At 34.8% G+C, this 23,675-nt stretch overlaps 3 protein-coding genes across 3 annotated transcripts; 2 read left to right on the top strand and 1 right to left on the bottom strand.

The window, feature by feature from the left end:
- The first annotated feature begins 1,918 nt into the window (after positions 1-1,918).
- Positions 1,919-2,812, top strand: LOC110698960. Its single transcript, XM_021876464.1, has one exon. It carries the CDS (start codon positions 1,919-1,921, stop codon positions 2,810-2,812), a length of 894 nt encoding a protein of 297 aa, XP_021732156.1.
- Positions 2,813-5,385: 2,573 nt separating this feature from the next.
- On the top strand, positions 5,386-13,666 carry LOC110698648 (protein KRTCAP2 homolog). The gene is made up of 5 exons (XM_021876127.1): positions 5,386-5,540; positions 6,197-6,356; positions 6,488-6,539; positions 7,051-7,117; positions 13,200-13,666. Exons 2-5 carry the CDS (start codon positions 6,201-6,203, stop codon positions 13,288-13,290), a joined length of 366 nt encoding a protein of 121 aa, XP_021731819.1. The 5' UTR covers positions 5,386-5,540; positions 6,197-6,200; the 3' UTR covers positions 13,291-13,666.
- Positions 13,667-18,786: 5,120 nt separating this feature from the next.
- LOC110698647 (SNF1-related protein kinase regulatory subunit gamma-like PV42a) lies at positions 18,787-22,873 on the bottom strand. The gene is made up of 3 exons (XM_021876126.1): positions 22,024-22,873; positions 19,923-20,277; positions 18,787-19,693 (listed from the first exon to the last, which is right to left on the bottom strand). Exons 1-3 carry the CDS (start codon positions 22,473-22,475, stop codon positions 19,355-19,357), a joined length of 1,146 nt encoding a protein of 381 aa, XP_021731818.1. The 5' UTR covers positions 22,476-22,873; the 3' UTR covers positions 18,787-19,354.
- Between the last annotated feature and the right edge of the window lie 802 nt (positions 22,874-23,675).

Here is a 23,675-nt window from a genome sequence, read left to right as displayed (position 1 = left end):
TAAATTTTAAAAAATTAAAATTTATAGTTTTATGCACTAACAATCTTTAAATTACAAAAAATAATTAAAATTGATGACTTTAGACAAGCAGGCCCGAAATGGCCTGGTAGGCCCGACTGGGACGGGTTTGGGCAGCAACATTCTGGCCTAAATCCTGGCCCGGCCTGGCCTGACAATATGGGCAGAAAAACAGATCATCAGCCCAACCCGACGTTTGATCAGGTGTAGAATTAAGGTTTCTCAAGATTTCTTAATATTAATGATTGTGATCCGTACAAATATGCATGTGGGGGTAAAGAAAGATAGAGAGAAAAAAAAAGTGGTTGAGAATTATTGAAGAGAGGGAAAGAGAAAGTGTTGGAAATTGATGTCAAAAGTACAAAAAAGAAAAGAAAAAAATGATAACAAATCGCCAAAAAAGGGTGATACTGTAACAAAGTAAAATCTTTAAATAAAAACAGGCTTGTAATTTTGGTTACCCAAAATGGAATACAAGTTTGTTATTAAGGATAGAGGGAGTAATTTTATTTTCTTTTAATTTTCCTATTATTGCTTGATTGGAATCTTTAACTAAAATATTATATCAATTAACATTATTTAATTTTAAGGGGCAATTTGGGTTATATAATAAAGATAATTATAATTGAACACATTTATACACACAGAAGAATATTATTACATAAATACAATATTAAGTTAAACGAGAATGTGTTATTTGATTAAATTGTTGTAACATGAATCTTTTGCTTGTTTATGAGCTTTTATTACTATTATTATTATTATTATTATTATTAAGGGGAAACTAATTTTTATCGATTTGCAACTTTTTTTTTAAATAAATTTGCTAATCAGGTTAAGTCAGTTCAAAACTGAACCATGCCTTATTGAAAAATTCAGGTCCAAAACATAACCCGGTCCTCGATTCTTGGATTTTTAATACTACCTCCGGTCGCTATTATTTGCAACTTTGGAGGAGTTTGCGGTCCACGAAGTAAAAGTTGGTAAAATAATTGAGGGGTAGTTTAAGAAATAAATTAAGAGGAGAGAGAAAAAAAAAGTACAACCACTTTATTTTTTGGTAAAATAATGGGACAAAATCTGATTTTTTGGTGGGGGACCCATTTCCCACCAAAGAAAATCAGATTGAGACACATGGGGCTTTACATTATAAAGGTGGATACTTGGTGGTGGAGGGAAAGTTAGAATTCTTCCCTCCACATACAATTACAACTTTTTTTGGAGGGAAAAATAAAATTTTCCCTCCACAAAAAAAAAAACAGAATTTCTCTTACAAAACAGGAATCATGTTGCTGTTTTTTTTTGTCATTTTTTTTGTCATCTTCTTCAAGCTTCCAAAAAAACAGCTTCAAGGTACAGCAGCCATAAAGGAAGGTGAAGGGGGGACTCTTGTTCTTGTGTCAGCGTATGAACATCATCCACAAGAATCTTTTGCTCGTTTGTTGTTGAAATTTCAGTACATATCCAAAAACACCAAAAAAAATCAGAATTTGTTTCTGCATTGGTTGTACCTGAAAATGGACAACTATTGGAGCGTTGAAACAATATTACACGAGGAATGCATGAACGCATATGAAGAAACGGTACTGGACAACAATGAGTTCGAGGGACTCACAATATGTTCCGATGAAGATGATTTTTATAACGCCGATGTACTACTTGAGGAGGAGTACAATTGGGCAGAAAATGCAGGGTATATGTCAGAATACACCAACATTAACCACGGGGACAATCAGACAACAGGCAACCATAATGAAAGCATCCACACCAACCATATCGAAGGCAACACATTTGCAACCGAAGGCAACAGAACCATGGAAACGCAGAAGGCAGCGGTGGAACACGATCAATTGGAAGGCAGCAGCTCACTATAGCCAAGAAACGTGAGATTATCGATGAAATGTTACTTGTTTTACGCAACGGTAAACTACCAAGAGGGCATTTAACACATCTTGCAAGGCAATTTTGTGTACACAAGTCAACAATAACCCGTGTTTTTCAAGACATTAAGCAACAACTGGAAGGGGGGAATGTCATTGATGTGAGGAACAAAAAAATTGGCAAATGTGGGCCAAAATCAAGAGAGTATACAGCCGAATTTTTACAGCCGGTACCACTTCATTTAAGGACAACAGAGAGGGGGTATGCAGGTGCATTGAAGATATCAAAATCAACACTCCATGAATTAAAGAAGAAGGGGGTATTGAGGACGCACACTAGCACAAACAAGCCAAGACTCACTTCAAATCACAAAATAGCAAGATTGACGTGGGTTCTTTCACACATACAGCCAGCAACACATACATCACCTCCCACATTTCATGCAATGAATCATGTCATTCACATCGACGAGAAGTGGTTTTATCTAAACCCGGATACAAGAAGATTCTATCTTCTTCCGAATGAAGAAGATCCATACAGATGTGAACAATCAAAAAGGTTCAAGTGTAAGGCAATGTTTATGGGCATAATAGGCAAACCGTTGTTTGATGAACAAGACCAACTGATTCATGATGGAAAGTATGGTATCATTCCTTTTGTTTATCAACAACTTGCAAAGAAAGGAAGCAAAAATAGGCCAGCAGGTACTATTGAAACAAAAGCGACACAAAACGTAAATCGGGGTGAAATAAGGAATATGTTGATCAATGAAGTTCTACCAGCAATAAGAAGCAAATGGCCAAGCATATTGCCAAAACATGTTATAATTCAATGGGACAATGCAAGGCCACATCAAGTGCCGACAGATGAAGAGTTTTTGGCTGCATTGGAGGAGGGGGGGTTCAACATATAGTTCGTTTTTCAACCACCACAATCACCGGACCTAAATGTTCTAGACTTAGGTCTATTCAGGGTAATTCAATCAATTCAACATCAAGCATTTCCGAAAACATTAGACGAATTGGTTGAAAGAGTTAACGTTGCATATCATGAGTTTGACCCTATGGTGAGCAAACACACATGGTTAACATTACAATCATGTATGATTGAAATTCTGAAGTGTGACGGGGGCAACAACTACAAAATACCACACATGGGAAAGCTAAGGCTAGAACGACTCGGGTTGCTACCGGAAGTACTAGAAGTCGACCAAGGTTTGGTGGACCAAGCATGTACTTTCTTGAACAACTCATTCATCCAAACAAACACAGAAGAACAAGAAACAGTTGCAATGGAAGGGGTGGATGCAGATTGAGGGCATTTGTATTGTTGGTTTTGTGTGCAATCAGATTGAGGGCATTTGTATTGTTACATCTTTTGTAATGGGACTCGTATGTAACTGATTTTTAAATTTGAATGAAGTCCAGTTAAAGATTTGAAGAAGTAAACTGAACTTTTAAATCCATCAGTTGGGTATTTACATTCTCACAAACCATCAACAAACATAGTACCTCAGAATCTAATAACATAGACTGGAGCATCACATGTTTGGATTAGTTTACTAAAATGAGTCCCTTCATCATTTGGATTAGCCCTTTATTGAAAATAGATAGGAGTATTGAAAAGGCGGAGTACTTTTGTTTAGATGAATGAAAGGGACAGTGAACTCATCATACCAACCAAATAATAATCATGACAGGGACATTTAACCACATCAAAGGGACTTCCTCGGGTCATTAAATCTTCATACACACCAATTCATCAAGACAGGGACATGGGACATGAATGAAAGGGACATCAACAACTCATTAAATGTTCATACCAACCAACTCATCATGACATGAAGTCAAACAACGAAGTAGCAACATGCAGGAACTCCACCAAAATAGGCATGCAGGAACTTCATCAAGGCAAGTAGCAACATGCAGGAACTCCAACAAGGCAAGGCAGGAAGTAGCAATAACAACAAACTTGATAAACCACACTACAGCCTAAACAACATAACACACATGTTGTTTCACAAACAACAACAACAAACAAATCACCACAATCCAACCCTGCCAGTAACTGAAGTTACTGGCCTGCATCATAATAACAATTCCACCACCTAAACATGATACTACTTATAAAATAAACTGAAATTAAATGAGTAAGGGTTTCACAGAAATATACCGACGCCAAAATCAGGGGACTCATTCATCAGGATCACTGTCGCCGGAATCACAAGAAACTGGTTCAGCCTCAATTGATCTAACCACAGAACCAAGTACCTCCCACAATTTTGGACTCAAAATATCACGGCCCTTGCCGGAATAATAAAGCTCACAGGGCCAGAATTTTTTTGACTCAAACGCATCAAGAAAAGCGTTTATCATCCCCCTTTCAACTTCATTTTCTGAAGCAAAAATTGCAATGTGGAGAGGGGTTAAATTCATGACTGAAAATAGGGCTACAAATCGCAAATTATTTGAAAACCCAGAAAACGCAGTGACTGAAAATAGGGCTACAAAATTGAGTGGAACTCTTTGAAGGAGGAAATAAACCCAGAAAACCCTAGAAATTAATCAGACAATCGTAACGATTTCGGGATCTAGAAACCCCAAGAAAACCCAGATATCTCTGATTGATTAATGGAGGAAAAAACCACCGTTTAATCGCAAGATCAGACCCAAAAAACCCTAGAAATTAGGGCACAAAATCGTAACGATTTCTAAACCCAGAAACCCCAAGAAAACCCAGAGATCTCTGATTGATTAATGGAGGAAAAAACCACCGTTTAATCGCAAGATCAAACCCAAAAAACCCTAGAAATTAGGGCACAAAATCGTAACGATTTCCAAACCCAGAAACCCCAAGAAAACCCACAGATCTCTGATAGATTAATGGAGAAAAAAATCATCGTTTACTCGCAAGATAAAACACAGAAAACCACAGAAAACGCAGGGACTCATTTATGGAGGTGTATGTTGAAGAAACGAAAACCCAGAAAAGCGTAGCAATTAGGACAGCAACTGAGTGGAACTCAAAGATTGAAGAAACGATAACCCAGAAGAGGAAGAGGAAGAGGAGGAAGAGGAAGAGAAGAGAAAACCCTAGACAGTGAAGATGAGAAAACCCAGAAATATGAAGAACACCGTATTCTAGAGTCTAGAGTGTTCTTGGGTTAGAGAAGAAAGTGATTTGATGTGATGATGTTGGGTGGGTAGGTAGATTAGGTTAGGAAATCAGAATTTTATTTTTTTGTTTGAAAATATTAGTGTTAATTAGGTTAGATAATTAAATAAGATTAGAGATATAATCTGATTTTATAAATAAATAAGTAAGGGTAAAATGGTCATTTTACACATAAAAATATACTAAAAACGGAAAAAAATTAAAAGTTGCAGATAATGCTGGGCGGCCAAAAATGGCAAAAGTTGCAAATAATAGCGATCGGAGGGAGTATTCCGATTCCGGTCCCGGTTCAAGTCTGATCCAGTTTTGGACAGGTGCTCTGCCCTTTCCCACGTTAAAAAAAAATAAAGTTACGGCTGAAAATTACTATATCACCCTCAAGAACTTCCAGAAATCCAGAATACATGAGGTTTCCATACCTTTCATCTCCATACTCTTTCTCTTGTCTTGTGCTGCCGATTTGATTGGTAAGTTCCTCAATCTCTTTCTTCAAAAATCGCACTCCTTTCATATTCAAATTCTTCGATCTATTTAGTGTATCTGTTCAAATTATATGATATTCATTTTTCTAATGTTTGTTTGATCGCTTCTAATTATTTTGTTTCTTGTTTAAATTTCTCGCATATTTTCCAGATTTCTCCCCTAAAATGGCTGCTTATCTTGTTAATTCCGTGAATATTGATACTTATTTTACCAATTTGTTGATGATTAGCTGAATCAATGTCAAACATCATTGATTAATTATTGTTCTTATGTTTAGGTTTTGGTTGATAAATCTGGTGGTAATAATCGAAATTCTGATGAATTGATATCATTATTATGGAATTGATCTGAGTTTAAGTAGACCTAGATATTTAGCGCTTAGGAAATGTAGATGGGGCAGTATTTTTGCACTCGAAACGTTATATGGATATTCGAAGTGGCAGTATGATCACTTGAGTGTTCAGTTATCTATTACTATGATCGATATCAGTCGGAATAAAACTAGACTGCTACCTTGCTTAAATACGATGTCTTGTTCCGATTAATGACATTGCGTTCGTTTGAGTCTGTGCTATATTGCTGTGGTCTTTTTCTGTAATTACTTATAATTCATATTGCCATTTTCTCCTCTTGAATGAAGGGCAATGGCGAGCACCGGAAATTCGATGCTTCTCTCCTTTCTTATGTTCACTGTAGTTCTCTCACTTGAAGTAATATATAGAGCGAAGTTAGCATCATCAGAGTTATTCACCATTCTTGGAGGGTTCATTAGCTCGCTATTGTTTCTTTTCTTCTTCATTGTGAGTTTGCCATCTAATTTTTCATTTGTTTGGGCTTGAGTTCTAATACTATGAGATATTTGGTCTTGCATGTGACTTAATTTTAGCTTGATTAGTAATTTGTTTTTCTGTTTGTTTATTTTCTACTGCAGTTCATTGCGAATTTTCAAGAGTCCAGTGGCACCAAAACTGGGTGGGGTGCTGGTAAATTCCATCTTTCTGCTCTGCTTATATGAACTGAATTATTTTTATGTGTGGGGAGTAAGTTATTCCTATGAAGCTTTGTCGAACATATAGAAATGTGGAACAAAGAAAATCATATAGAAGGTACACGTCAAGAGTGTGTCAGGTTAGGGTAATTTGGAGGCCATGGAGGGAATAGAAAGTGAGGGATTCAACTTTCCATGTTTGTATATGACTTTAGAGAGAGGAAAGGGAGTTGGATGGATCTATTTTCCTTCCCTTTAAATAAACTAAGCTCTTCCAATGTTGTTAAAAATTGGAAGGAAATTCCTAGCTCATTTATTTTCTCACTTCCCTTTCTTCCCACTTTCATTCCGTCACCTCACTTCCCTGTCTTTCCCATTTCCCCTCTCCTTTCCGGCCCTTTCTTTCCTTCAACAATTGCTGTCCAAACTTAGTGTAAGAAAAAAAAGTTGATGATCTGAACTATTTTGTAATGCTTGGCATTAATATTTTTTTTTCTTTTTTGCAGTTATAGTTGCTGAATTAGTCGCTCTTGTTGTTGCTGGTACTGTCCACCGAGTTTGTATCACAACATGGTATGCAAATGAATCCTAAATTTTTAAAAATTGTTTGTTTGATAACTTTGATCTGTACATTGATTTTATTACAAATAAAAAGTGGGTCTACATGTGTAATCTATTTTACTCGAACTCTTCAATTTATTTGTAGTACCCATGTTGGGTCCTTGGACATGGATAGGATACTTTGACCATTCTTTTGGGCCAAATTCATGGAAATTATTCATGAAATGGCCAAGTTGGACACGATACCCGAGTCTGAGCTACACAGTGAATGTGCTTTAATCTTTATATATGGGCATATTTTCCAAGTGTGCTTTCTAACTTTGGATGGACAAGGGGCATGTGATTTATTGTTAATGTTTTAAAGGGTGGTCTACCTGTTGGGATATAGGCTACGTAGCAGTATCAAGAGACTAGCAGAGTGCGGTAGATAATGACACCTTTGGGCCAAGCCGCCAAGCTTCTTTGACCATACTTTATTCAGACTTCTCTTCGTCTCAGATTCCTACCCCTTCTGTTCCCGTCAATCCATCTGCAGAGGTAACTTCTTCATTTCCATCCTCTTGGTTTCGAAATAATACATCCCATGGTAAAGGGAAAGATGGTTTTCACTCTTGGAAACTTTGCTTTTCTGAATTGATGGATATCGAGTTTATTTCATCTGCTCAATCACATTCTCTTAAGGTGTTTCGAGAGTCAAATATGTTTAAATTGTCCTCTGTTTCTGATGTTGCCTATCCTAGACTCACCCGCCTATTTTACATCAATATGGTGGTTAAAAGGAGTTGTGGGGAAATTACCCTTGATACTCTTGTCAAAGGGAGAGAAATCTCTCTGAATTCCTCAATTTTAGCCCAGATTTTAGGCACATCTCCTGACTTTTCACGGGATTCTCATCCTTCCCGTTTAGAATGTGTCACTCAGGCTAAAGAACAACAATTCTTGCTTCCAAATCTGTCTTCCTCTCATCAATTGACACACTTCTCTCTTCGCCTTGAACCTAAAATACTTTTCACATATTTGGTGCGATGTATAGTTCCCCGAACAAACTCTAGGGAACTACTTACCGATCAAACCCTTGATATTCTGTTCTTGCTCTTTAATGGCTATGACCTTGATTTTCCGTTTCTAATCCTAAATCATATGGTCCACTGCTTTTCATCTTCCAGGCTAATGCCTCTGCCTTACGCCAACTTACTTCCCAAAATCTTCCAATTCTTCAACATTTCTCTTGAAAATGAAGAAGTTGAGCGCATTCAATCACCTAAAGTTGGTCTAGATTTCTTACCAAAATCAGCATTCTGTGTCTCCCGATGGCTCTTGGAAAGCTTCGCTCTGACCTTACTCCAGAGGAAGTTGCTGCCCTACCCTCCTCTCTGTCTAAGGGGAAAGGCATTGCTGACTCTTCCTTATCCTCTTCTCGCTTAGATGCCTTAGAGTTTGGTTTGGATGACCTCCGTCGTGACATTCAAGACCTTGACAGCAAGCTTGACCAAACCCATGAACTCTTGGCCATTGTCAATGCCAAAGTAAATCAACTGTTTCACCTCAATGCCCTCTCCTTCACTGCTACGGCAGTATTATGCCTCTTCATGAGGATGCTGCTGAGCATGCTAGGGAGAAATCTGCAAATGTCCTCCTAAACTGTGAACGTTCAGTGTGCAACCGACCAATTCTTCGACCTCTAGTGTCTGAACTATCTATCATCACAGTTGAGGAATATGGAGTGGTGAAGAAATATAGAGCTGAGGAGCAGAGAAGGTTGGATGAGATGCAAAGGGACAAGACTATGAGGGAGGCTCATAAGCGTTTTGTTAACCGGGCTCAGGCTGATGTACGTTATCAGCAAGGTAGGAAGTAATTGATGCTGGGATCAAGGCCTTATTATTTGTTTTTCCTATTTCTGTTTTTCACTTTGAACTTCTGTTTTGTAATATTTTTAACATTTTTTTTAACTGTTCCAAACATTTTCCCTCCCTTGTTGGATGTCAAAAAGGAGGAGAAGTTTCCTGCTTGTTATATGATAAATGTTTTGGATATTAACTTTGTGTGCAGGTTTATTGGTTACTTTAATGATGGTTTTGACTTCCATCAAGGGGGAGATTGAAGACTCCACCTTGATGGGCCTTAATGCTTTTGTTTATTTATGAATGATGGAAGTCAAACCCATGTTGCAATATGTTATGCCAGGTTATATTATTAGCTCACAGGCTGTGCGTGCGTGGACTATGCAAATTGTTCAATATGGCTATTTGTGTAAAGCCCAATATGTGTGACAAGTTGGACGAATTTGTGGACTGGATAATTATTTAGTTTATTCTTATATATTTATATTGTGATAATTTTTCAGTTTATATTATCTCTAACAAATTTATCTTGTATTATGATAAGATATTTATCTCTCTCTAACTAATCTGTTTTGCAGATTCCTTAAAGCAAGGGATAAAGTTTATTTTAATTTTGATTCTATTCTTATCTAATGCTAATCGAATTGCTTGAGTTGAAATATTTGTTTTGAAGATATTTCCTGAAGATAGGCCGAACATATTTCTGTTGAAGATGAATGTTGAATTTGAAGCCTAAGAATAGCGTAAGACTATTCAAATGAACATTGAAGGTTTAACGGCTCTTCAAATTCAAATATCAGAAATTCAAGCCTCTCAACTCTATAAATAGCGTGCAACACTTCACAAGAAGCATTAAGAATTATCAAGTTTCATTCGCTATAGCAAGAGTTGTTAAATACTTTCTTTCTAGTTTATCAAATACTTTAATTTGTAGTTAGATTGAGAGAAAAGAAAAGTATATCAAGATTGCTTAAATTTTGTTATCAAAAGAGTGATATACTATGAGTAGTATTATAATACTCAAAGTATAATAAAAGTAAGGTAGCTTTTTATTTGGCGGGCCGCGGGAAGAAGATGGGAGATCTTCTAGGTGCTTTAGGACTCTAAAGGAAAAAATAAAAAGATTTAAAATCCTACAGGTTAGACAACCCTAGGCAGAGACGTAGGCATATTTGCCGAACTTCGTAAAAATATCGTTGTGCCTTGTCTCATCTTTATTTGCTTTACTTTACTCGTTTTTATATCTGTTTTAATTCGCAATTTATAATCTGCTTTAGTTTCAAAGTTTTGTTTTTAAGTTTTTGAACCGAATCTCAAAGTTTTGACTTGAAAAGTGAATCTGTTTATTCCGCCTTGAAACTGAGTTCAAAACTTTGAGATTCTTATTTACGAAAATTTTCCATACTCTATTCAACCCCCCCTTCTAGAGTATAGCAAATTTTTGTAAATAAGAATCTCAAAGTTTTGAACTCAGTTTCAAGGCGGAATAAACTGATTCACTTTTAAAGTCAAAGCTTTGAGATTCAGTTCAAAAACTTAAAAACAAAACTTAGAAACTAAAGCAGATTATAAATTGCGAATTAAAACAGAAATAAAAACGAGTAAGTAAAGCAAATAAAGATGAGACAAGGCACAACGATATTTTTACGAAATTCGGCAAATATGCCTACGTCTCCGCCTAGGGTTGTCCAACCCGTAGGATTTTAAATCTTTTTATTTCTTCCTTTAGAGTCCTAAAGCATCTAGAAGATCTCCCATCTTCTTCCCGAGCCGCCAAAATAAAGGTACCTTACTTTTACTATACTTTGAATATTATAATACTACTCATGGTATATCACTCTTTTGATAACAAAATTTAAGCACTCACTCTTTTCTTTTCTCTCAATCTAACTACAAAATAAAGTAATTGATAAACTAGAGAGAAAGTATTTAACAACTCTTGCTATAGCGAATGAAACTTGATAATTCTTAATGCTTCTTGTGAAGTGTTGCACGCTATTTATAGAGTTGAGAGGCTTGAATTTCTGATATTTGAATTTGAAGAGCCGTTGAACCTTCAACGTTCATTTGAATAAGTCTTGCGCTATTCTTGGGCTTCATCTTCAACAGAAATAACTTCTGCCTATCTTCAAGGGATATCTGTAAAACAAATATTTAAACTCAAGCAATTCGGTTAACATTAGATAAGAATAGAATCAAAATTAAATTAAACTTTATCCCTTCCTTAAAGGAATCTGCAAAACAGATTAGTTAGAGAGAGATAAATATCTTATCATAATACAAGATAAATTTGTTAGAGATAATATAAATAGAAAAATTATCACAATATAAATATATAAGAATAAACTAAATAATTATCTAGTCCAAAAATTCGTCCAGCCCAAAGCATCAACTTGTCACACGTATTGGGCTTTACACAAATAGCCATATAGAACAATTTGCATAGTCCACGCACGCACAGCCTGTGAGCTAATAATATGACCTGGCATAACATATTGCAACATGGGTTTGACTTCCATCATTCATAAATAAACAAAAGCATTAAGGCCCATCAAGGTGGAGTCTTCAAACTAAATTGGAAACATTTTCAAATTTGGTTGGTAAATGAGGCATGAAGAAAGGAATGTTCATTCTTTAAGGTTCACGAATCATTTATTTACTGGTGCTCTTAAACAATTTTTTTCTTTTTTTTTTTTGAGGAAAATTTTATTTATTTATGCTCCCTTATCTTATCTTGAAAATTACTTTGTGTAATTTTAAAGTTCAAAAAATATTTGAATCGTTCAAAAATTGCTAGGGTTAAAACTTTCCATTCTGTTTGTTTTGTTTCACTTTAAATTGCTTTCACACTTGTAAGACTTATCTTTATCATCTAAAATAATCTTGTGTAATCTTTCGGATTTAATTGAAAGAGTTATAAAGAATGAATCTCCATTATAAGCTTGGCTTTCTAGTTAAATGAGTCAAATGGGCATCAATAAGGTAATATTTGATTGACCTTTTTACACTTATAGACCTTTCAAAGGTTCCTTTTAGCAACTAAATTTGATGCAGGATCTTGGTCCAAAGTTCCATATGATTCTTTAGTACATTTATTCATTCTTGCAAGCTATGCAATAGGGCCTGAAAATTTCAATTTGCAATTAAAATATAGTTTAGATAAATCAAAATCAGGTCTAACATGTTCTAATAATTTTAAGGATTTTGAGGCAAAAGATCACTGCTTGAGTCTATTTTTTGCATCACATTTGTCCAAAAATCTGTCAATGTTATTTGAAAGAAATGGTTTTGGTTTCTGTTTTTCACTGACTTGTTAGGATAGTACCGAGACTTACTCAAGTAAAGAAAGGGGTCTTGGCAAGAAGGGAGAGCTTGAGCAGCCACTAGAAGGCAAAGCTTACTAGTGATTGGTTTGATGAGGGTAGAATGGGGGAAAGTGAAGTGGCCAGGAGAATGCAATGGACCAAGGAGAGAGCAGAGCCAGTCACCGGGGAAGGGGAAATGATTTTTTTGGGGGGTGGGGCTGGGGGGGAAGGGCAGTGGAGCCAATGGTGTGGTAATGACTAATGTCTATGAAGATTTGAAGAGCCCTGACAATTTGCCAACGCCGAAGAGACTCCCATTAATAGCAAGTGAGTTTAGGGACATAGCCTGATCCTTGTTTACATATAGAAATGTTGTTTCCAATTGATCTTTGATCCGTAAAGCAATAATCCTAGCTGAACTAGGAAATATTAAGTTTACAATTTACTGAGCCATTTTCTATCTCGTCCATTTTAATCCAGAGCCAAAGAGTAGAATCTTATGTATTTACATATTATCGGGAGATGTTAATAGTAAAGTTTTCATATGATGAGGGCTTTTGAGTCGTGTTCGCTATGTTTTGTCCCTAAAATCTATCTGCATACAGCCTATGCAAAAAAATGCTCTTATGATTTTTGTGAATCTACCAATAAGAGCAAGTGAGCAACATACTATTCTGTGTTACGATGTATTCTCACTGGTCAATTACTCTAGTTTTGTGCTCCATAATACCATCAACACATGAATTAAAACTTTTCTCTATCATGGAGTTCTGCTGTTCTTTTTACATAGCATCTAGCATGTGTTTACAATTTTTTTTCTGTTTACTGAGCTCGGGGTCTTTTAATGATCTTTAAATTTATAATAATTTTATGCCTGAGGATTTTGTTTCTGTGTGAAATGCTTCAATTTTGGAATGAACTTAACCAGTGAAATTTTTGTTTCAGCTTCTTGTTCTCCGCAGGATTGTTATACGAGGTTAATAAGCTTTCAGCTATGATGCAATCTAGAAGCGAACTAAAATCCAAGAGACACTGAGCCACTAGGCGTCTGCAAAGCCTTACTTTTAGATATAGATTCTGGTGTCAACGAGATTGTAGTTTCGTTCACTGCAAATCATGGTAATCTGTTATGTTTGTTGGTTAGATATGCCTTTTATACCATGCCATGGGAAGTTGTTTCCCTTGTGTCTCGACCATAACAACAGTTTATGACGAACAATGTGAAAAAAAATCAACGACAACAAATGTTTCAGAAACGATGTTATACATGTTTAGATGTTGAGTGGTTCATGCTTCGACTCATGAATTGTGTTTTTTTAGATTATCTTGTTATTTCAAATCAGATAAAATGGTAATTGTTGCAATATTTGTACAATGTAGAAAGTATTATCTATAGTCATGATTGTGGATTACTGACGAGTGTATTAGTTAATATTTTATTATATGTCAAAAAATAATAGGAAAATTTGTGTAGAAAAGACATATATTCACTTATTTGTTTGGAAGGACCTTATAAATTTGAAGTGGTGACAAAGGACTTTATAAGTCTATTTTGTTGTTTGGGGGGACCTTGACGTCGGAATCTGACCATTGACTTTTTTCTACGGCGTTTGACCTCACGTGACCTTAAAAAATGACCTTCCCCTTTCTTTTTTCCACGTTTTCCCTCCATTTTCCCCTATTTTCCCCAAATTCTTTCTCTCCTCAAATTCGTTGGTTCCAAACCCTAATCCTTTCTTTGTTCGAAATTATCGACCAAATTCATGCAAATCAACTTGGGTTATTCTCATGCTACCTACTATCTTTTGACCCCTCTCAATCATTTCACAATAGAGGGCATTATAATCCATTGAAGTTTTATAACCCCTCCCTTTTAGCACAGCATCTCATCATCACATATCGTCTAATTCACTCCATCTATGACAGAATTGGATTAGGGTTTGGAACCAACGAAGATGAGGAGAGAGAGAATTTGGGGGAGATTTTTGGGGAAAATAGGGGAAATGGAGGGAAAACATGGAAAAAAGAAAGGGGAGGGTCATTGTTTAAGGTCACGTGTGAGGTCAACGCCAAAAAAAGAAGTCAACGGTCGGATTTCGACGTCAAGGTTCCCCCTAACAACAAAATGCACTTATAAGGCCTTTCTCTCCACTTTAATTTATAAGGTCCCTCCAAACAAACAAGTGAACATATATGTGAATATGTCCCTTCTAGACAAATTTTCCAAAATAATATTTATATTTTATTATATTTATTCTAGTTACCGTAGCTACACAAACCAAGGAAAATTAAAAATGGGGACTATAAATGTGGGTACTTTTATATTAAAGTAGAGAGTAAGAGCTTTATTAAATAAAATTAGGCTCCATAAAGTGGGGTTGTGTCCTTGTGAATGATAAAAATAAATAAAAAGTTGTCATAAAAGAAATAAATTAAGTAAAACTTAGAAAAACGGATGAATATGAAAAGCGAGAAAGTCTTAGGAAAATTGAGGTAGTAGTTGACATTTTTTCGGTAGTTGGTAAAGAATTAAAGATTCTTATTGGTGGTTAGAGGTGAGGAGGGAAGTGGTGGATGAGTAGTGTGGTTAATGGATTCAATTAGGACTTAGGAGAGTTGAGTGAGGAAAGAATACGGATAATGGGGATGGATAGGGTGGCTGAATGAGGAAAAAACAGAAATGGTGGACGATAGTGACATGCTGCATAGTTTCAGTGGAAAGCAGTATAAAGCGAGGTATATGGAGATAATTTTTTTTTTCTTCTTCTTCTTTCAAGTTAAATAGGTATAAGGTTGCCGGAATCAATTAGATATGAGTATATGACCACCTTACATTAGAGATTTTTTTTAAGTGAAATTCTCTCTGGTAACCACGAATTTTTATTTTTTCTCAGTGGTAAAGTCTGAAACTTTTGATTATCAATGGTAATCAATAATTAATGTTACTAAGCAAATGGTAACATTAAACCAGGGTTAATCTTGGTTAAGTAACAGTTTACATTAGTACCCTTAAAATTATTTTTTTTTAAAAAAAAACAAACTCCTCCCAACCCACCCACCCACCCACCAGCTAACCGCCAGCCCCCCTCCCCTTGCCAACAATCAGATCGGCCTGGAAGACAGCGTCTCAACCCCCTCCCCTGCCGGAGACCCCCACCACCGACACCCCAATCCCAAAACAAGCACCCCTCCCCCTATTCTCAAACCCTAAATAAAATCAAGGATTTTCCGCCATCTACATCTTACTGAGTCGACTCGATCGAGGTTGGAAATAAGATTGCCGCCATTGCTGGTGCGCGCAAGGACAATCAGCGTCGCAAGAGCGCCGATTCTCACCACCTTCAACTGTACCGATTCTCACTAGCGAGCTGAGTTCGTCATCACGGATCGTCGCATATTCAACCGATTCAGCTGATAGACACCAACTACCACCAACAATTAACATTTTGCTGCTGCATCTTCATTCTCCAATTGAAGGAAACTTGTTTTCAACTAACATTAAAGTGATAATTAATGAAACTTCTTAATTTCCAGCAAAGTGTATAATTGTCGAAATTGGAACAATAATTGAAAGGGGAGAATGATTTGGGAGCCTGAACAAGGGAAGTGGGGTCGTTTTTGGAGTGGGAAAGCCGTTAGCCGGGGTTAGGGGAGCTAAACGTCGGCATGGAGGGGGTTGGCGGTGGATGGGTGGGTGGGGAAGAGGTTGAATTTTTCTTTTTTGTTTTTATTGATTATTGATTAATTTGGTTGGGGGTAATTAAATGAGGGTAGTTGTGTCTTTTTGCAGTCCAATAGCTAAACCATGGTTAAGAAATTAACAAATTGTTTAACTTAAGTTATCATTTGCTTAATAATAGAATTTATTGATTACCATTGATAATAAAAAGTTTCAAATTTTACCAATAAGAAAAAAATAAAAGTTCGTGATTACCACATAGAATTTCCCTTTTTAAAAAAATAAACTAAACATAGTATCAAATTTAAGTGTCCTTGCCTTTTGCATTCTCTTTTTTGAATCTGTAATTAGAGTAAACATCACATGACTTTCAAACTTTAGTATCAAAATACTAGTTTGTAGAGGGTTGTTATGATATAAACTTTTAAGAATGGGTCTAATAGTCATTGGGTATTCATTAAAGACAATCTTTCTATAATACAACATCACGGTCGTCAGAATGTAAACAATTCTCATCCTTGACAAGTTCAAATTAGAAATCACATATTTTTACCAAAATTTTCTTGTTATAAAACACGTTGTTTGTCTCCCTCTACCTATAGATCTTCTAGCAAACACATAGCTTAGAGCTATATGTAAACCATATACAAAATTAATCAAACTTTCTAAGGGAATATATTATTTATCTACTTATATATATCAAAAATACTTTGAATATATAGAAATTTGGATTTTTAAATTTTTTCTAATGTACTTTGAATGTAGATTTTTAACTGTGTTATTTATAACTTGTGTATGCAGCTGATTGAAAAAAATACTTTTGCATCTGAGTTTGCCTATGGAACAAGAGTATTCAATTGAAAAAGGTCATGCAACCTGGTTTAGTTTATGAGAAAGTGACTGATAATTTTGATATATATTGTTAATTTGTTATACTTGTTTGCAAGCTGGAAAAAAAGTTGTTTAGAGCTTAATTTGCCTTTTTTTTCGCCACATTTCCTTTCCAAAATGAAGAACGGGTATGCAAATTGTTGAGAAGGAGCAATCTACTTACTCTGTAATGGATTCAGTCAATTGAGTTTACTATTGTTCCAAATAATTAGAATTTGATGGTGAAAACATGAGCAACAATTTTCATTGATTCAAATAACAAATAATAACTCTTCATTAAATATAATAAGTTTAATTAAGTTAATTATTAGAAAAAACATATAAATGCAAATTCGCAATAACTTTATTCCGTTACATGAAATAAATTACATTGCAGTTATTTATGTATTAACAAATTACATTAAACCACATGTACACTTTATTACATAAGTTTTTTTTAATAAATAGTGGGTCAATTGATCCTTAAACTTAGCTCCATAACTAAGCACTTAGGAGATTTGAAGACTTTCGTTGATTGTCCTATTATTTTGTCATCAAAGATGTGCCAGATATTCTACATTAAATTTGTACATATTATTTATTTTTATATGATATCAAATGATTAAAAAAGTGGTTAGCCTATTATAGATAAAATTCTTGCTAACTTTTATTTTTTTTAATAAATTTTGAAACTGATAGTTAGCCTATTTTTTCTCTTATGTATTTTTCATATTCTCAATTTTTTCTATTTTTGATTTATAGAATTTATTGATCAATATAATGGCCTAATATCTAAAATTAACACTCATACAAACATCATCAATTGATTCAACTTTTTTTGGTGAAATCATTTGTATTTTTTTTGTGTAAAATCATTTTAAATTTCTTTTTGTAAAATCACTAATAAATGTGAGTTTTTATTTGAATAATAACTAGTGCTCTTTTTTTTCTTTTTTTTTTTCTTTTTTTTTTTATGGTTTACTATTATTTGAATTTGAGGTGATTGATATGGTTTGTGATTTAAATTTGCATTATTTGAATTTGAGGTGATTGATATGATTTGTGATTTAAATTTGCTGTAGTTTTGTTTTTAAAATAATTAATTTTTTGTTTACTATATTAAAATAAATATTTGATGCGTTAAATAAGCATATATCTATTTTATTTTCATTTTTTGTTAATAATATATACATTGAACATCACTTTAATGAATTTTGATTCAAATATTAATTTATGATCATTGACATGCATATTAATAGATATTCATTTAGAATAACGTTAATTTTCACATTAATAAATGTTGGTTTGTATATATTTAACTCACATTGAAATACGTTTATATAAACTTTTAAATTTGTACAAAATGTTCATTTTCTTATTGTACGAGTATGTTTTATTTTTATTTGCATGAATGTTCATTACTACATCCTTAAATGTTTATTTTTGTTTAGAGTGTGTTCACGATTATCATTTTTTTTCATCATTTTGATATCTTATTTTACAAAATCATCAAATAAGGCTGTAAAAGGTAATATGTACAATGGTGCCAGGATTATACTTTACAAGGAAATTAAAAGACGCTACAATATTGGATCATATGGTGTTGTTACACGAAAGATAATTCTATATTACTAGACATATACTTGTATTATATTAAATTAGATATTCTTTTTTACGCTTAAGATACAACGAGTATTTAATAACTTAGAATAATATTATAACTGTAATTTGAATATTGCACCTTGTATTAATAAGTTTTCAGCTATATGATGCAATCTAGAAGCGAACTGAAATCCAAGAGACACTGAGCCACTACTTCATTTGGCAGACACCTATAACATTGGCAAGGTCTTGTACTTATTAAGCGTCTACAAATCCCTTACAGATATAGATTTTGGTGTCAACAAGATTAGATTTTGGTGTCAACAAGATTGGAGTTTCGTTCACTTCTCTTCTCATGGTAATCTGTTATGTTTGTTGGTTATATATGCCTTTTATAGTTACCTCTTACCATGGCATGGGAAGTTGCTTCCTTGTGTCTCGACCCAGGCATAACAATAGTTTATGACGAACAATGTGAACTAAAAAAAAAAATCAATGACAACAAATGTTTTGATCTTGGAGATACTCATCAAAAACGATGTTATTATACATATTTAGATATTGAGTGGTTCACGTTTTTAGAATATCTTGTTATTCCAAATCACATTTCAGTTATAGATATATTCTTCCTTATTCACCCCAATTATAGCGTTGTTAAATATGGTCTTGTAAAAATGAACATACCACTAACATAACTTAGTATCCTTGCAACAAGCTCCCATTTAAAGTTACATCAAACACGAGAATTAAGAAAAATGTTGCGGGCCTGAACACCTTACAGAAGCACACTCTCAGCAACAAACTAACCATTACAGAAGCACACTTTAAGCATCAAACTAACCATTAGACGTTACACTAGAATACATAGATGACAAAAAAAAAAAAAAACCTTGCCAAAGTCTGAAAAACTTGATACACAGTTAGAAACACTTCAGAACCATCGTGCTAGCTAGGTTGCCGAAATAAGAGCAGCTCTAACAGCTCGGATTATGTCTGTAAGCGAGATGACCCCAAGGATCGTACCATACTCAAATTCATCGACAACCCAAACCCTGTGCACATGTCTACTCGTGACCAAGTCGATCACTTCCAATAAGGAGGAATCAGCATAACAACTCACAAGCAACTTGGGAGAGTTCACCAAGTCTGGTACCCCATGGGAAGGGTTTTGATACACTCTCGACATGAATTCCCTTACATGCAATGGTAGCCAAGACTTCATCAAATCAACCGGGCATCCTCTTATATCGGTAGCTGAAAAGGTCCCCACGAGTTTCCTGCCATATCCCTACAAATTGCATAGCACAAGTTCGATCTTAAATTATGTATATATGTCTTGCTATTCATCAATATATGTTGAGTGCCCAAGCTAAGAGCACACAAATAGTCAATTCTTCTGAAGCTATATCGTGATTAACAAATCTTTACACGATGAACCAGAATCACTAGCATAAAATCTATATCATATTAGGCATTAGATTACTAAACAGAACAGAGGATTTTCTGACTTCACTTACATTAATCAGCTGTTTGTGACCTTCTGGTGGAATATCAGGGGCCTCAACTATGGGCACAGCTTGAAGACCAGCACTTCTCAAACACTTGATGGCATCCATAGCTCTTGTTCGACGAGTCACAGCAAGTATAGTATCAGTGATGGCACCTGTGCTACTCACGGTGCGTGCCAATGCATCGCGCAACTCTTGTTGGCCATGGGCTTTAAGGAATTTAATGACATCCATTTGGGTTAACATCCGGTAAGATGATGACGACTCTACGAGCTCTACACCTGAGATGTTATCCATATGGCTGTCTAGTGGTACCATTGCTCGGTGGATTCCCTTGCTGAAGACTTCCATGCAATCTAGGAGACTGCATTCATTGTTGTGAACAATATAATTATGAGTACATAAGAACTAGAAAACACCAAATCTCATCCACCATTTGTTCTTCTTTCTAAACCTAAAAACGAACACAAAATAAGTTATAAAGAATACATGATTCACTATCATTTTGGATTAGCAACGTAGCATATTGGACCTAAATACAATGACATACTCAATGTTATGCCTCTCTAGACTCTACTCGCACACATGAAGGCTATCTCTTGCCTGCAAAATGCTTATGCTGGACAAAGCCTTTATCCTAATCTCAAGAACATCCTTTATATGCTAAGTTGCTAACCCAAAATGATAGCATTCCATATGGCCTCTTGCACCCAAACCCAATGTATCAATTGTCCTGTATATTATTAGCATATTAGTCATTAGAATACTTTGTAGAATTTTCCGTCGGCTCATGATAAGATCTCAGATCAAACTAGCTAAACCATAAAATTTAGTGATTTACATCCTTCGCCTTTAGTTTTTTTTTTTTTTTTTTTTTTTTTCAAAATTAGGGGTAAGATGAAGGACCCTATCTAATTAGCACCTTTCACCGGTTCAGCTTATTGTTTTTGTTGCTAATAAGGTAACGATCTATTTTTCTGGACCTCTCATAACCAATTACTTATAACTTATTATCTATTGGCTTTACCAAACCGGGTAATTCCCTGTATCTCACTGTGAGGAACAAGTTTTGTTCCTCATGGGATATGTGTACTTGTCAAGTTCACAGAGTTCCACTCATTACACATAGGCAGTCCCCACTAGTGAAAAACATCAGATTATTTTCCAAAATGTCATTATGAGGAACAAAAGTGTTCCTCATGATGAGAAACTGGGGCTCCCTCTACCAAACCAGCACGAAGTCACAAACATTATTGTGTAGAAATATTACGCAAAATAAGTGTCCATCCAAGTTTATTTGTTTATCACATCATCCATACCACTTTAATATGTCACATTAATTACCACTGCACTATTGAAGAAGATTTATAGGTAAATTTCACAATAAGATGCTCGTTATAATAGATATTGTACAAATAATTGTGGGAAAGTATGGTATATTAACTCAAGAGAACCTTAAAAAGTTAAAAGTATTCTCTAATTAGAATACCACGATTTGGAACAATGTTTTCCGCTGAAGAGAGTACACATAATAAAACGAGCCTAGCTCTTGTATTAGGGGATAAACTTCCTTTGTATTGTTTAATATATACTTTCTTTTTATAACGTGAAAATTTGACTTTTGTATTATTCACATAGTCTACCTGACTTTATCTTTAATGATTTAATAATTTATATAAATAATTAAAGAACATTATATTAATTTGAGCTCCTATCATATTCATCACTAAATACATACAATTTTCAAAAATTTTATAATTATTACTCATTAATAATTAAAGATACTAATGATATTTATTTTTTTTGGTGTTCCACCTGGTTTGGGCTAATACGAATTTGAGGATCAGTTTTGGGTGGTTAGGTTCCAATCCCCTCCCAATTATGGTTGCGGGGGATCGAATACGCGACCCTTCCTACCAAGTGTAGCCCCAATCACTACCAAGTGTAGCCCCAATCACCACTACACCAACAACCAATTGGTACTAATGATATTTATTATTATACATTATCAAGCATGAAAGTAATATCAGATCAAAACATTACAAGTAAAAAAATACAGAAAAAACATAGCACAAAATTAAATGAAAATATACAAGTAGCTTTTTTTTACCTAGTATTAGGATTGAGAGTCCACAAGCTCAAACCCTCGAGACAATGACCAATAATAGTAGAAACAGTAACATTTAACTTGTTATCAACATCACTAGTAGAATCACCACCATTAACAGCATCATCGCCAGCAAGATGAGCCAATATATCCAACATAGTTACCATACCTATGTAATGTTTTCTTACTGCCCCAGTGTGTTTATCAGTCTCCATTATCATTGATCCACCTGCCCCTATCCAGTGTCCTGGCGGTGCCGCTACCGGCACCGCCATGACACGGTTGGCCACTAGGGTGTTCATGGTGTCTGCTAGGGTGGCTGTGTAGGGCACCTCCACTAGCCTCCTCTTTTCTAACACTAAATCACTCACTTTTTTTTCACATATACTTCTCATCATTTGAGATTTTGATTCTCTCATACTTTCCCCATGTTGTGGTGGTGTTATTATTTGCATTTTTTCTTAATCCTAGGTTATTCTTTTTGTTTTCCAAAATAAGTTTGTTACACTATCTCTTTAATTTGTGATTTTTTTTTTTGGGCACTAAATTTGACATAAGGGGTACACTTATTAATTTATAAGTAGAATTGTTATATTGGTTATTTATTCAACCAAATAAATATGAAAGAAATAATAAAAGTTTGGGGTGAGATCAAAGACGTGTCCTTAGTAGATTGTGCATGGGGCTAATGCATGTATCATCTAGCACGTGGATGGTTTATGTGCAATATTATGGTGACTGGTGACATACCAATGCCAATCCGGCAATCCCAATCTTCTAATTTCTGAATAATTAAAATAAAAAAAATATTAATAAAAATCCTTTCGATACTTATACTCCATATTGTTTTTTACTTTGACTATTTTTATCTCGCAAAAAAAAAAATCCCCAAATGAAAAAGAAAAAAAGAATAGGAGGGAGTAATAAATATCGTAATTTATTCATTTTTTTTTCTTACACAAGTCTACATATTCTTTTACACAGTTTTATGATAAAGGAACATTTAATTTACGTGGATTTCCTTCTCTAACTTTATTTTAAACTTTTAGAGTTCATCGAAACTTATATGAACTTATTAACCCTTTTATGAGCTTATTTATTATGGAGTAATAAGCTAATATGTATATACATTTTAAGTGTCGCAAGACTTGCAACTAAAAGTTACTTCCTCCATTAATGGTTAATTGCTACAATTACTATAAATGGATGCTAAGCTTTAATTACAACCAATTTCTTTTACCTTTTTTGATAAGTTTTTAATAGCAAAATACCAACCTGCCCTTATTATAAAATGATTAACATACACTTATACACTTAACTAAAAACAATTAAAGTCCTAATCTAACATTACTATTTAACCATTCCCGCCAAAAAATCTGATCCCACTTCCTCATTCATTTCCTTTTAATATCACTTCCCCCAAATTGATTCAACTACCCAGCTTCATCATTTATTGCAACCTTCAACCTTCAACCACCTGCATTTACTCCATGGCTTCAAGCCCTAACCCAGATCTGTCAATAAAACCCCCACTCCTTGCACTCCACGCGTTTCACCTTCTCCTCTCAACTTCTCTTCTCTCTCTCCTCTCCAAATTACGACCTTGTTCTTTCTCAGATCTGAACAATTTCCTCCAAAATTATGAGTTCCCCACC

This window comes from Chenopodium quinoa, unplaced genomic scaffold, assembly GCF_001683475.1.
Source record: "Chenopodium quinoa cultivar QQ74 unplaced genomic scaffold, ASM168347v1, whole genome shotgun sequence".
Classification (NCBI taxonomy): domain Eukaryota; kingdom Viridiplantae; phylum Streptophyta; class Magnoliopsida; order Caryophyllales; family Amaranthaceae; genus Chenopodium; species Chenopodium quinoa.
The sequence above is the reverse complement of the archived record's forward strand: the minus strand, read 5'-3'. Positions and strand labels throughout refer to the sequence as shown.